The sequence below is a fragment of the Leucoraja erinacea genome, chromosome 1 (assembly GCF_028641065.1).
Source record: "Leucoraja erinacea ecotype New England chromosome 1, Leri_hhj_1, whole genome shotgun sequence".
NCBI lineage: Eukaryota > Metazoa > Chordata > Chondrichthyes > Rajiformes > Rajidae > Leucoraja > Leucoraja erinaceus.
In genome coordinates, this window is record NC_073377.1 from 52,899,491 (window position 1) to 52,912,826 (window position 13,336).

Consider the following 13,336-nt stretch of genomic DNA (forward strand, 5'->3'; position numbering starts at 1 on the left):
TCCTTAGGTTCCCTCCCAATGTTATATTAAATCAATTCCCGCTGTTCACTGACAAAGCTGTTTAAGGAAATAGACGTCAGAAATAACAAAGTTACTGCCCAAAAAAGGAGACCCAAGAGCAAACTAGTCAATCCCGCTTCTTTGCCTTCTCCCCATTGTCCTGCAAATCCTTTTCAAGTACTTATTCAGGTCCTATTTTAATACCGCATTTGAATGTGCTTACTACCAATCCTGGTTGTGCATTCATGACTGAACATCTACCACGTCAAGATTTTCTTTCACTTTTGCTTATTTTCTCAATCGCCTGCATTCTATAGATCATACTCCTTGACAAACACTGTTGTAAAGTATTCACGTAGTATCTCAAATAAGCCTTCTCCTTTAGCAGATTACCTTTTTACCATTGATCACCCTGGCATTTCCACTTACAATCCTTCCTCTCTGATTACATGTTAAAACTGCTTTTTTTTTTTAGAAATCCCTGCATATTTGATGCCACCCTTTTCTCATTTGCTGTCCTTGTCCATCTGAACGCTGCTCTGGGCGTTCTATAATTCTGGGTCTCCTTTGTTTAATCAATCTCACATTTTCCTGCCCCTCAATTAATACCTCCCTCGGACTCTTGTGTTCCAAAGTAAGCACTACAATCAGACACAAAAAGCTGGAGTAACAGCAGGACGGGCAGCATCTCTGGGGAGAAGGAGTGGGTGACATCGAGACCCCTCTTCAGACGAGTTAGGGAAAAGGGAAACGAGATATAGATGATGTAGAGAGGTAAAGAACAATGAATGATAGCAGGAGGAATCAGAGGAGGAGCAGCGAGAGAGGGTGGTGCCGAACTCTCGTCGGTTCATTCCTGCACATAAACAATTAGGATATCTTTCCGCATTGACACCAAATTTCTGGCAACTTGGTAACATCTTTGTTAATGGTGACTGCAGATGATGGACGGAGAGTCACAACCCCAAATGTCCTCTGTCATCTCCCTCCACGGATGCTTTCTGATCTGCTAAGTTGCTTCAGCAGTTTGTTTTTTTAACACTATCTCCCCTGCATGCTCTTCAGTGACCATCTCACGTGCATCCTCTTCAGTGACCAGAACTTTACCACAAAGCGATTTTGCTGAAGATCACTCAAACTGATTTGTTGGCACCATTTCACGGCCTTATCATCCATTTGTGACAGAGACCACGACTGTACATGAAACTCTACGTGAATGTCTACATTTAAGCTCTTAGATGCAGTTCATTCGAAACACAATCTCTCCACTTTTCCAATGTTGTCAAGAAATTGGTCCTTTGCATGTCTTGACCCGTGGAATCCTCTTTCCCAGTTAAACTACGTACAGAGTAGAGTGTATGATTTTATTTTCAAGTCGATTGAAATTAGCTTATTTCTCAAATAAGCCTTCTCCTTTAGCAAATTACTTTTTTACCATTGGATCGCCCCGACATTTCCACATAATCCTTCCTTGCCGAATACATGGCTGAACTGCATTTTTTAAAAGAACTCCCTATATATTTGATGTCGACCTTTGCTCATTCAGACTAGTTAGGGAAAAGGGAAACGAAATTTTAAACACCAAGATAAATAACTCAAACAATCCACCTGCTCTGACCACAGGACGCTTGGAAACTGCATAATGAAATAACAACTGAAGCCGTTGCGAAAGCAAACTACGGCTGCCCGGCAACGGCCGAGCCCCACATTTCCACACGCATCGATCGAGGCTTTAACTCGGGCACAGCAGAGCAACTCACCAACTTGGTAGCTCGATACGGTCCCGGCGTTATCCTGCTCTCCATGATCTTCACGTCGACAGTGCGCTCCGCTTCAACTGATCCCCTTGCCCTGTGTCCGACTGTCCTGTGCACCGCTGCCCGACCCCGTGTTACCCACTCCCTGCCCGTGTACCACTTGTACTATGCACCTTTACCCTGCTCCGGGCACCGCTGTTCCGTCGCTCACTGTCTGTCCGTGTACCCGGTCCCCGTACAATCCTGCCCTGTGCACCTCTGTCTGCTCCGATCTCCTGCCCAGAGCGGGTGGCTCACTGCCCGATGCACTCCTCACTGCCCCCCGCCCCACCCCCCCCCCCGCCCCGCTCCCCCACCACTGCTGCACTCCCCGCCACCTGCACTCCTCCTCACCCCCCCCCCCCACCCCCTCACCCTGCTCTCCCCGCTCACCCTGCACTCCTCCTCCCTCCTCCACCCCTGCCCTCCTCCTCCCCCCACCACCCACTCACTCCCCGCTCACCCTGCACTCCTCCTCCTCCTCCTCCCCCCACCCCTGCGCTCCCCGCTCACCCTGCACTCCTCCCCACCCCTGCGCTCCCCGCTCACCCCTCCTCTGCCTGCGCCCCCCGCCGCCCGTTAGCCGTTACCCTCCATCCACCTCGTGCGTGGAACCCGAGCCGTTTAAATCTGGGGGAACAAGGGGAAACCGTGCTGTGATTGGGCAGCGACAGCAGCCCCGTGACACGCGGCGATGCCCTTATAAGGAGGCGGTAACCAGGGGCGACCGGCTTGTGCAGGGCTCGCGTCCAGTGAGAGTTGACGAAGCGTTGAGTCGGCGGGAGGAGGAAGGCGGCGCGCGGTTACTGGGCGCTGCGACACAAGCCACAACCTGTATGTTCAACATTCTGTCCCCTCCAACAGTTTTTGAAAATATTGAATGTAAACGAAACGCCTCCTTGCTGAGGCACGTACAAACTATTTCTTGATGTCACGTCACATATTCGTGTTCTCCAGAGATGCTGCCTGTCCCGGTGTTCTCAGGAATTCTGTGCATCTTTTCCAGGTGCTTGAAATCGTTTCAGCCATTTGATGGCATGACTTAAATTAGCAATGTTACACAATTTTGAGATTTTTGAAATCAAGTCTGCAATTTATCCCATCAGATAAAGCATAAAAAGTTTAATTTGTCACCCAATTCACTTTCATATCTTCAGTATAAAAAAAGGATATGGCCATTTTCATACTCGGAAATTAGCATCTTGTTCCCTATTGATTTTCAATGGGCATTACAAAAAAGCTGTGATCTTGGATAGTCAAAAGCACATTTCTTAAGGAAAGATTAACATTTTTAAATAGCCTAAGTGTCCAAAGATTATTCACAAATAATTCACAATATAACATGATTTTTATATCTAATTTACATTAATTTATATGCCAAATGGAAGGAATTTAGTGTTCAATTGCTGTAAATAAATGCCCATTTAAATCGGTTTTCTAGTGGGTTTCTGTGAACGCGCAGGTTTAGAACGTTCAAATCGCGCTGGATTTGTTCCCTCAAATGCCGAGAAAAATACTGCGGGATATAAAAAGCCCAAAATGAGCTACTCGCTATAGAAAATTATAATTATAGGGTTATATACATGCCCCATTTAATGTAAAAATAAGGTACATACCTTTAATTGTTTGCTTTATAAAACCCTGGGGCTGCGAGAGCTTGCGAACTGAACGAGAGCTTTTAAATTTATTATATCTACTATTCGAGGCCTATAAAACTAATAATAGCTTTTGGGACGGGTCTTGCAGCGATTCTCCGTTAATGATTTACTAGGCTGAACATCTGCGATTGGAACAGCCTAGTAAAAATCGGGTTTTAAACCCGCCCCCTCCAAACAGCTCCAAAATCACACACAAGGGGTGGGGCAGATGCTCAGCCACGATTCAGGTAGGTTTTGTAACATACCTACTTAACACAAAAGCTGTGATCGAGGACAGTCAAAAGCCCATAACTTTCTTAAAAATTAAGAGAACTGAATGAAATTTTCAGTTATTATTGATTGAAGCATTCTGAAACAAATATGAAACAATCTTACTTGGATGACCTGAAATGAAAGCATATAATTTGTTAGTTACCTAATTGGTCAACACCTTCCGGTTTCTCGGCGTCCATATCGCTGCTGATATCTCCTGGACAGACAACACGACAGCGGTCATCAAGAAGGCTCAGCAGCGGCTGCACTTCCTGAGGGTCCTCAGGAAGCACAACCTGGAATCTAACCTGCTGCTGACCCACCGCTCGTCCATCGAGAGCCTGCTGACATACTGCATTACAGCATGGTATGGCAGCTGCACCATGGCAGACAGGGAGAGGCTTCAGAGGGTAACTAGGACAGCACAGAAGATCATTGGTTGCCCTCTCCCCTCCCTGATGGATATTTACACCTCCCGCTTTGCCCAAGCAGGGCAAAGAATATCATCAAGGACAGCTCCTGTGATGTATATGTAAATGCCTGTGCCCCTTTAATATAAAGGGCTTTGCCTCGTGATCGAGAGCAGGTGACCTTGGAGAAGTGTCCCTGGGTGGGGCAGAATAAATCATACTTACAAGATGTCGGACGTGTTCTCCTTTTGCTTGTGCTAGTCACAACAGAGCCTTACGTGGTCTCAAACATTACAGCTCCTATCCTGCGTTTGGACTGTTCGACCTGCTGCCCTCTGGAAGGCGCTATAGGTGCATCAAATCCAGGACAAATAGACTCGGGAATAGTTGTTTTCCGAAAATTATAACTACTCTTAATTCAAATTCACACATGCACTGACTTCACAGCCCAACACCCGGACTTCCATCTGTATATATGTATATAGCGCCGCAGAATTGTGCACCTATTCCCCCCCCCCCCTTCTGTTTTTGTTTTCTGTTTCTTGTTTCTTGTACTAAATTATATGTATGCACTGAGTACGAGCAGCTTTTAATTTCATTGTACATGTATAGTGACAATAAATGGCATTTTTTAAAAAAAAATTTTAAATTTATTGTAGCTAATTACAAAATTCAATTACTAGTTCTAAACATCTATCCATTTCTTAAGAAAAGGTTAACATTTTAAAATAGCCTAAGTGTCCAAATAACATTCACACATGAATTCACAATATAACATGATTTTTATATCTCATTGTCATGAATTTATAGGCCTAATGGAAGGAATTTAGTGTTTAATTCCCGTTTGGAACGTTACGGTTTGCGGTGAATTTAAACCCCATATCGGCAGGAAAAACACTGCCGGTTCGTATGGGGCCTAAAATCACTTTTTCGCAACGTAATATTTGGATTAAAGTAATCCTAAGAAGCAAGTTTATATGTAAAATAAACGGCATACCTTTATTTGTCCCGTACGGGAGATCCGTCCCGTTGACGGCGTTAGAAGTCATTTTTTATTTTACTCCTGTGATTAAATTATCCAGCGATGATTTTTGAAAAACTTCATAGAACGGATGTCGGAGCGATTTCTCCGCAGCAGCTGAACAGCCCGAGACGATCGACTCCCGACAGGCAGGAGGAAACGGCATTTTAATCCCGCCCCCCTCTCAAAGACACCAAAGTCACGCACACTGCCAGTGGCAGAACTGCAGCGCCGCTGAAGGTAAGTTTTGTAACATACCCAGTGTGTGGAAAAGTTTTCTATCATTATGCTATTGAGATGTATATTTTGGCAAATAAAATGTCCTGACAGCTGAAACACCCACTCCCTTTGCTGAGGTTGATTATGTCCAATTAACAGCTAACAATTATGCCATTCCTTGGCTTGCATTGAGTAAAATTCAAAACCCACTTATGGTTTTCGATTGTTTTTTTTTTTAAATGATAAATTTAGCTTCAGAAGCGTTTTCTTTTTGCAAGTAAAAATCCACTTGAGAACAATGGGCGATTTTAAAATTTTACAGCCAGATTTATCAATTCTGAAACTTTTTAGATACCAAAGGAATCAAGGAAATGCACAAATAACACCTTACTGTTGATGAAATGCATTGGGCAAACATGATCATTCCCAATATTTTCAATCTTGATATCTGCACGGCCAATGTTCGCCAACCACTTTAGCTGTTGTTGTTCCTTCATCTGTCGCTTCTCTCTACCATCATTTCTCCTCACTTTTGGAATGCTGAAGTAGGATAAATGTCTCGCGGTTACCCAGAGTTCCACAAAAATTTGCAGTGCAAAAATGGACAATTTTGGCGGTTTTTAATAGGCCCGCTACGCTGGAAGCCATGGTAAGTGCTTACCTATACTTCACTGCGTGTACTCCGGTTGGCGTAGCGTAGCAACAGTACAGGTCACGGGTCGTGACCTCGAATGCATGCAACCTCTCTATCGGAGCAGAATTGAGCCATTCAGCCCATCAAATCTGTACCATTTGATCCTGGCTGATCTATTTTTCCCTCACCCCCATGCTCCTTTCTTCCTGAAACCTTTGACACCTTTACTAATCATGAACCTATTAATCTCCACTTTAAAAATACCCAGTGACTTGGCCTCCAGTGTCTCTGGCAATGAACTCCACAGATTCACTACCCGCTGTCTAAAGAAATTAAGTTTCAGTGAGACCAGCCCATCCCTAAACTCCAGCAAGTAGAGGCCCTGAGCCATCAAACACTCTTTGTACGTTATCCTGAGATCATTCTCATGCAGCTCCTCTGAACCCACTCCAATATTCCAAATGAGGTTTGACCAGTCTTCTAAAGCCTCAGCATTACATGCTTGGTTTTATTTTCTAGTCCTCACGAAATAAATGAATGCTGACTGACCTGTTTTATCATGCGTTTTCAATTACTCTGAAACCTCATCCTTATTGGACAGTGGGGAAATATTATTGCATGTTTCCAGGTGTATTGGCACCTGCAGGTCACACTTCATCACATTATCATTTAGTTTCTAGCATAGAACCCTGCCAAATAGCATTAAATACAAATGTAATGCCCTGAATTCATTGATGAGATTTTCATTGGCATTGGTGTGAAAAACAAGAATTCAAAAAATCAAACTGTATTAAAGATCCAATCGCAGTAAACCTTCATCTGGGGCCTGACCTTTACAAACTGCTCTTATATGCTCATAGATTACTCTGTTCATGCAGAACAGACAGTTCCTTGGATTTTCAACCACTTCTCTGCAACCAAAATTAACTACAATGTGATTTGCTATGACTCCTTTTTATGGATAGCATAGACATGCAGAAGGGATACTTCCCAGCCACTACAAGCACCCATAGGACACTGCAACAGGAACCATAAAAGGGCTTATCACTGATAAGCTTCCAGCCCAGCTAGAATTTACAGAAAATCACATTTACTGCAATTTTCAGGAGTGTATTATTGACATGGGTAACACTTCTATCAAGCCGCATTCAATTACATGAGGGGATACATTTAGAATGTATCTAGATGAGCACATGAATCACCAAGGCATAATAGTCTTAAAAATGGGAATCAGTAGACATCAGCACTCAATGGTCAGCACTGATAGGGTGGATAAAGTGTCTGATTGCTCCCCATGACATCCATGATCTAAAAACCAAAATACAATCCCAAATGTATATTGCTATATACTTTGCTTCATCATCTCACTCAATTTCCTGGTCCAAGGATAATTTCAGTTTACAGAAGCAGATTCCTTTCATGTCTGAGTGTTCATTAAGGTAGGTAACTCCTTGCTCCAGAAAAACAGCATAATATACTTTTTCAGTTCACAGGATCAAGCAAGCCAAACATAAATTATTGCAACCATTGCAGGCTTCCGTAAAGTTTAGATATTTGGTTTTTACTGCTGCGATTGACAACCAATAAGTGTTCCTTAACACTAAGGGAGTACATTCAACTTGCAATTGTTTCAATAGATGTTTCCAATGTTAATTTCAGCACACATGTATCGTTCAGTTTCAGGCAATCAGAGCTGCCTTTCCTATATTCAGGCCAAGGATAAGGGTTATCCCCCATTCTAATGCTTGTTCATTGCATTCAAAGTTAAAATACACAAACTGAGCAGATACAATGGGACCTCTACTAGGACATTAATGATGAGCACAAAATGGCTGCTGAAAAATGATTCCTCACTTTGCACCCAGAGGTAAATTGAGGGCATTTAATAGTGGGGGGGGGGGGGGGGGGGGTATTATTCTTTGCCGTAATCCGCTGTGAACTGTGCGATTTTGCCATCAGTTCAACCATTGTCTATCATGGAGTTGGACAAAGCAGTAGCCAAGCAAAAGCAGCAGGAATGAAATGCAGCAAGTTGATTATGTGGAACCAAGTGCGAAAACACACTCAACCTGCACCTCTAACAAGAGATCATCCTCCGAGTGTTCTGTGTTTCATTAAAAAAAAAATGCAAAGTGATACAATAAATTCAACTGTAGCCAAACTGCAAATATGTACAACTTCAATGAAAGGTAGACAAAAATGCTGGAGAAACTCAGCATCTGCCTCACCCGCTGAGTTTCTCCAGCATTTTTGTCCACCTTCGATTTTTCCAGCATCTGCAGTTCTTTCTTCTACAACTTCAATGAAGTAGCAAAGCTGTAAAAAGGTTGCCAACATTCTCCCCATAAGCAGACTAAATTAGATTCAATTTTTAATCTCAGCAAGTAGGGCTGACTTAAACAAAAAATACAAATCTGTAGTGCAAATGTTAATGTTATTCAGCATTATCCATATAGCCTTAAATTTTTATGCCAATGTCTGCTGCATCCTGAATTTATGCAAGATTGAAAATAATCACGACAATCAATTCTCCTCACATACAACCTTTCTTACCATATGTTGCACTTAAGAATACCAGCAATCAAATAAGCTTAGATTTTTAGATCAGGTCACAGAAGATATGATATTTAAAGAACAAAAAAGTGCACTTAATATTCTCCTTACCATTCAATGGATTACTTGATGAACAGATGCAAATGATCAGCAATAATACTCAGACGACATCTTGGATGCACATGAACAAACATTCAATGGTCCCTCAAAAGGTACATTTCTGTTTAGTGAGCAAGACTCATATATTCACATGTGAATTTCAAAGATTACGTGATCGTTAGGAATGGAAAAGAAAGCCATTTCAACCTTTTTTCTGGTCCATGTGTGGCTCATTTTATCACTAGGATTTTCAGATTATAATGGAGTGTGGGAGGAAGGTGGAGATCCTGGAGAAAACTCAAGCAGATCACAGGGAGAATGTACAAACTCCGTACAGACAACACCCGTAGTCAGGATCAAACCCAGATCTGTGGCGTTGTAACGCAGCAACGCTACCATTTTGCCACTGTGCCGCCCTCAGGTCGCGTCTCAGGTTTCCATTTTATTCCAAGAATTTAAATTTGAATTTGATTCCTTTATCGTCATTCAGACCTTTCGGTCTGAACGAAATTACGTTGCCTGCAGTCATACACAGTAACAATAAATAGCAAAACATACAATAAACACAAATTACCATCCACCACAGTGAGTTCACAAAGCACATCCTCACTGTGATGGAGGCAAAAGTCTTAGTCTCTGTCTCTTCCCTCCTTGTTCTCCCTCTGCGCTGAGGAGATCGATCCAGGCCGAAGATGCCGCTCTGCAGTCCAGCGGATTACTCTTCAGATCAGATCTTAAATGTTCGAAGTAATCTCAAACAAAATTACAAGTACAGACTCAGACAAAAGATTCAACAGTAGTTTCAAAAAGCGAATTGGATAAAGTTAAGATTCCAGGGTTTCAAAGTAGACTTCAGGGGAATATAATTCACTTTATTACTCTTCAAAACAGCCAATGGATTAAGTGTCTCATTTTGCTATTCTTGGAATCCTACCAAATCAGATTCAACACTAATCATTTCTCTCATCAGTTCTGCCAAGAGCCAGGGTGGGTCTGTGAACATCATGCATTATGTAAACATCTCTTCAGCACAACTGATATCTGCAAGCATATCTAATTATGAGACTTGCTTTTTTTCCCCCAGTTCAAATGGTCAGACTGGAAAATTCCTTGCATTTTCAAATCACATGGTTCATCCAATTATCTTTTAGCCCCTGCAACAGCCAAGCCATTAGATTTAGTTTGTTTCATTTACAACACTATGTGGTATCATAGACAGTGAAGATGGTTAAATCAAGAATGACAGTGGGTTCCTGATGACCTGATGAATGGATAATGAAGTTTAATTCAGATGTGCAATGTGGTGCATCTCTGGAAATCAAACCAGGGAAAGAACTTCACAGTGAATAGTGGAGCCCTGGAGAATGCTGTAGAGCACTCTCCTCAAAAGTAGAGTTGCATCTCCTTAGAGTGGTGGCGAGGTATTTAGCATACGGACTTTCATCAATCAGGGAACAGAGTATTGAAGTTAGGATGTTATATAACAGCTCTAATGGATGTTGCGGAGCCCCTGCGAGTATTGTGTCCATAGGAAGGGTGTCATCGGGATGAAGCTTGCAGAGATACAAGAATACTGCCTGGACTTGAGGGCCTGAACTGAAATTAGGCAGGTTTGTATTTTATTTCTTGGAATGTAGGAGGCATCTTAGAGGCATATAAAATCACGAGTGTAAGAGAATCGTTTTCCCCAGGATAAGGGAAATCAAGAACTTGAGGGCTTAGGTTTACGACAAGGGAAGTCAATTACATGGGAATCCAAGGGGCAACTTTCTTCACATAGACGTGGTGGGTATACGAATTGAGCTGCCAATTGAATTGAAGTTGGTGCAATACCTAGGTATGTTGCAAAGCCTACCTGAAGTGTCGCTGAAAATCTGTCCCAGCCCATGTGCGCGATTTTGGCGCCGTTTAGAGGGGGCGGGTTTAAAACGCGATTTTCTCTAGGCTGTTCCAATCGAAGATGTTCAGCCTAGTTAATTATTAACGAAAAATCGCTGGAAGACCCCGTCGCAAAAGCTATTATTAGTTTTAAAGGCCTTGTATAATAGTTATAGTAGTTTAAAAATCAATCTCTAAACCCGCGACCACCGGCAGCCGTCAGGGTCGCATAGAGCAGACAACAGAAGGTAGGCTGTTTATTTTTACATTAAAAAGGGCTTCTTTTTTACATTAAATTGCGAAAGGGCTTTTTCTTAAGATCGGATTTCGGACATTTTATTACAAAGATTTTTAATAGGTGCGCGCGGGCGGCTTGAAAAGTCTCAGCTGCCTTTGGAGACCCATTATATAGTCAGTTAGTTTGGAGGGTAGTATTTTTCTGAAGGGGGCATTTGGGGGCGACTCACAAACCTCGCGGAGCTGGGGGCTCCGTCGGCCGCGGGCGGCGCGCCGGTTGTGGCTCCGACCCCGCAATGTGAACGTTCTAAAGCTCCGAGAAGCGCGTTCATCCTAGAGGAGCTCCCACTAGCGCTGGGAAAGCGAGCGATTTAAAATCGCCGTGACTCCGGAGCGCTGTGGCCGCCTTTTACGGAGCAATTGAACACTAAATTACCCCTTCGCATTTCCAGGCCTATACAAGCTTAATGTAAATGCTGGATCTAAAAATCATGTTTTATTGTGAATTATTTATGAATATTATTTGGACACAGGCTATTTAAAAATGTTAATCATTTATTAAGAAATGGATAGATGTTTAGATCTAGTAATTGAAGTTTGAAATTAGCTACACTTGGGTAACTAACTAATTATAACCATATAGCCCTCCATATAACAATTACAGCATGGCAAACAGGACCCATCAGGTTTGGCGCCAAACGCGAGCGTGCGCAGACACAGAAAAAAATGGCCGGGTTTTCAGCTTTTCGGTTTCCGAAACCGGATAAACCTGTAGCTTTTGGGCCCATTATATCCCTTAGGGCCCACGCTGAACCTGCACTCGTACCGATAAAAACAGCAATTCCATTCCTTCCCTTCTCAATTAATCCATATTTATGCTTTACTTAGGCTATTTAAAAAAATGTTAATCATCCAAGTAAGTTTTATAGTTTATATTAGCTACACTTGGGTAACTAACTTCATGCTTTAATGGTTCAATCGTTTATAGATCTAAACTGAAAATTTCATTCAGTTCTCTTAATTTTTAAGAAGGTTATGGGCTTTTGACTGCACACGATCACAGCTTTTTTGTTATGTCCATAGAAAATCAATAGGGAACAAGATGCTTATTTCCGAGTATGAAAATGGCCATAACGTTTTAAATACTTGAGATATGAAAGTGAATTAGGTGTCAAATTAAACTTTTTTATGCTTTATCTGATGGGATAAATTGCAGACTTGATTTTTAAAATCTCAAAATTTTGTAACATTGCTACAAACCGACATTTTAAAGACTTTTAGACAGGTACGTGGATAGGAAAGGTTTAGAGGGATATGGGCCAAACACAGACAAATACAATAGGCCCATCTAGATGAGCCATCTTCATCAGCATGGATCATTTGGACCGAAGGGCCTCATTTTCAAACTGTGCGACAAGACCGTCGTTAATTTAAACACTTGGATTACATTCAGTGCCACATGGCAAGTAGAGGGGAAGGAAAATTGGTTGTTGCAGGCAGAGTTGAAGAAATCAAGAGTGTTTTATTGTCATACTAGACCAAGGGGGACCCGTTGGGTCCCGTCCCCTCAACGCACAGTTGCGGGGGGGGGGGGCCTTTAGCGTCTCACACACACACTCTAACCACCCCCATGCGGGTGTTCAGAAACAAAAAAGATGATTGCATTGCTAGAGTTGTACTCCAAGCAGTGTACACAATGTTGGGTTACAAGCTACCCAAGAGAAATACAACGTGCTGTTCCTGCACTATGCATGTGGTCTTACTTTTAGTTGAGATACAGCGCGGAAACAGGCCCTTAGGCCCACCGGGTCTGCGCCAATCAGCGATCCCCGCACATTAACACCCACTTGGAACAATTTTTATATTTACCAAACCAATTAACTTACAAACCTGTACGTATTTGGCGGGTGGGAAGAAACCAAAGATCTTGGGGAAAACCCACGCAGGTCACAGGGGGAAGGTACAAACTCCGTATAGACAGCACCCATAGTCAGGATCGAACCCGGGTCTCTGTCACTGCATTCGTTGCAAGGCAGCAACTCTACCACTGCGCCACCGTGACATAACAGTGAAGTCCAGGATAGAAAAATCAGTATGGCAAGTTGGTTAGGTACTGGGGGATCCAACAAGCCTTGGTGGACTGAACAGAATTGTTCCGTGAAAACTGTTTTGTAACCTATACTTGGCATTATTGATGTAAAGGAAAACATGCAAACTTGTATCTCACCGCGAAGGTCTGCTGGAGTCCCTGGATAGAAGTGAGGGAAGACTAATAGGGACAGGTGGTGTCCTACGGTTGCAGGGAAAAGTACCCGGGGAGGTGGGAAAATGAGCAAACCAAGGAGCTGGAGACACAGCATGCTCTGCAGAAAGCAGTAGGGATGGGACAATGCGACTGGTGTTACCCACTTTAATTCCTATCCCATTCCTGTACTGACCTTGCCATTTGGGCCACCTCCATTCCGAGAGTGAGCCACATGAAAATCTCCCAAAACCCAATCAACGTAAACAGTGGCTGAGCAACCATTTCTTAAATTTAAATTTTCAAATAAGTGATTTCAGCTAGATGAGCACAGATG

At 42.8% G+C, this 13,336-nt stretch overlaps 1 protein-coding gene across 1 annotated transcript in view; it reads right to left on the bottom strand.

The window, feature by feature from the left end:
* LOC129696680 (DEP domain-containing protein 1B-like) overlaps positions 1–2,061 on the bottom strand; it is a 52,226-nt gene extending 50,165 nt beyond the window's left edge. The window contains exon 1 of the mRNA XM_055634801.1: positions 1,761–2,061. Within this exon, the coding sequence (XP_055490776.1) occupies positions 1,761–1,805 (45 nt within the window). The 5' untranslated portion in view covers positions 1,806–2,061. The remainder of the gene's footprint in view (positions 1–1,760) is intronic.
* Between the last annotated feature and the right edge of the window lie 11,275 nt (positions 2,062–13,336).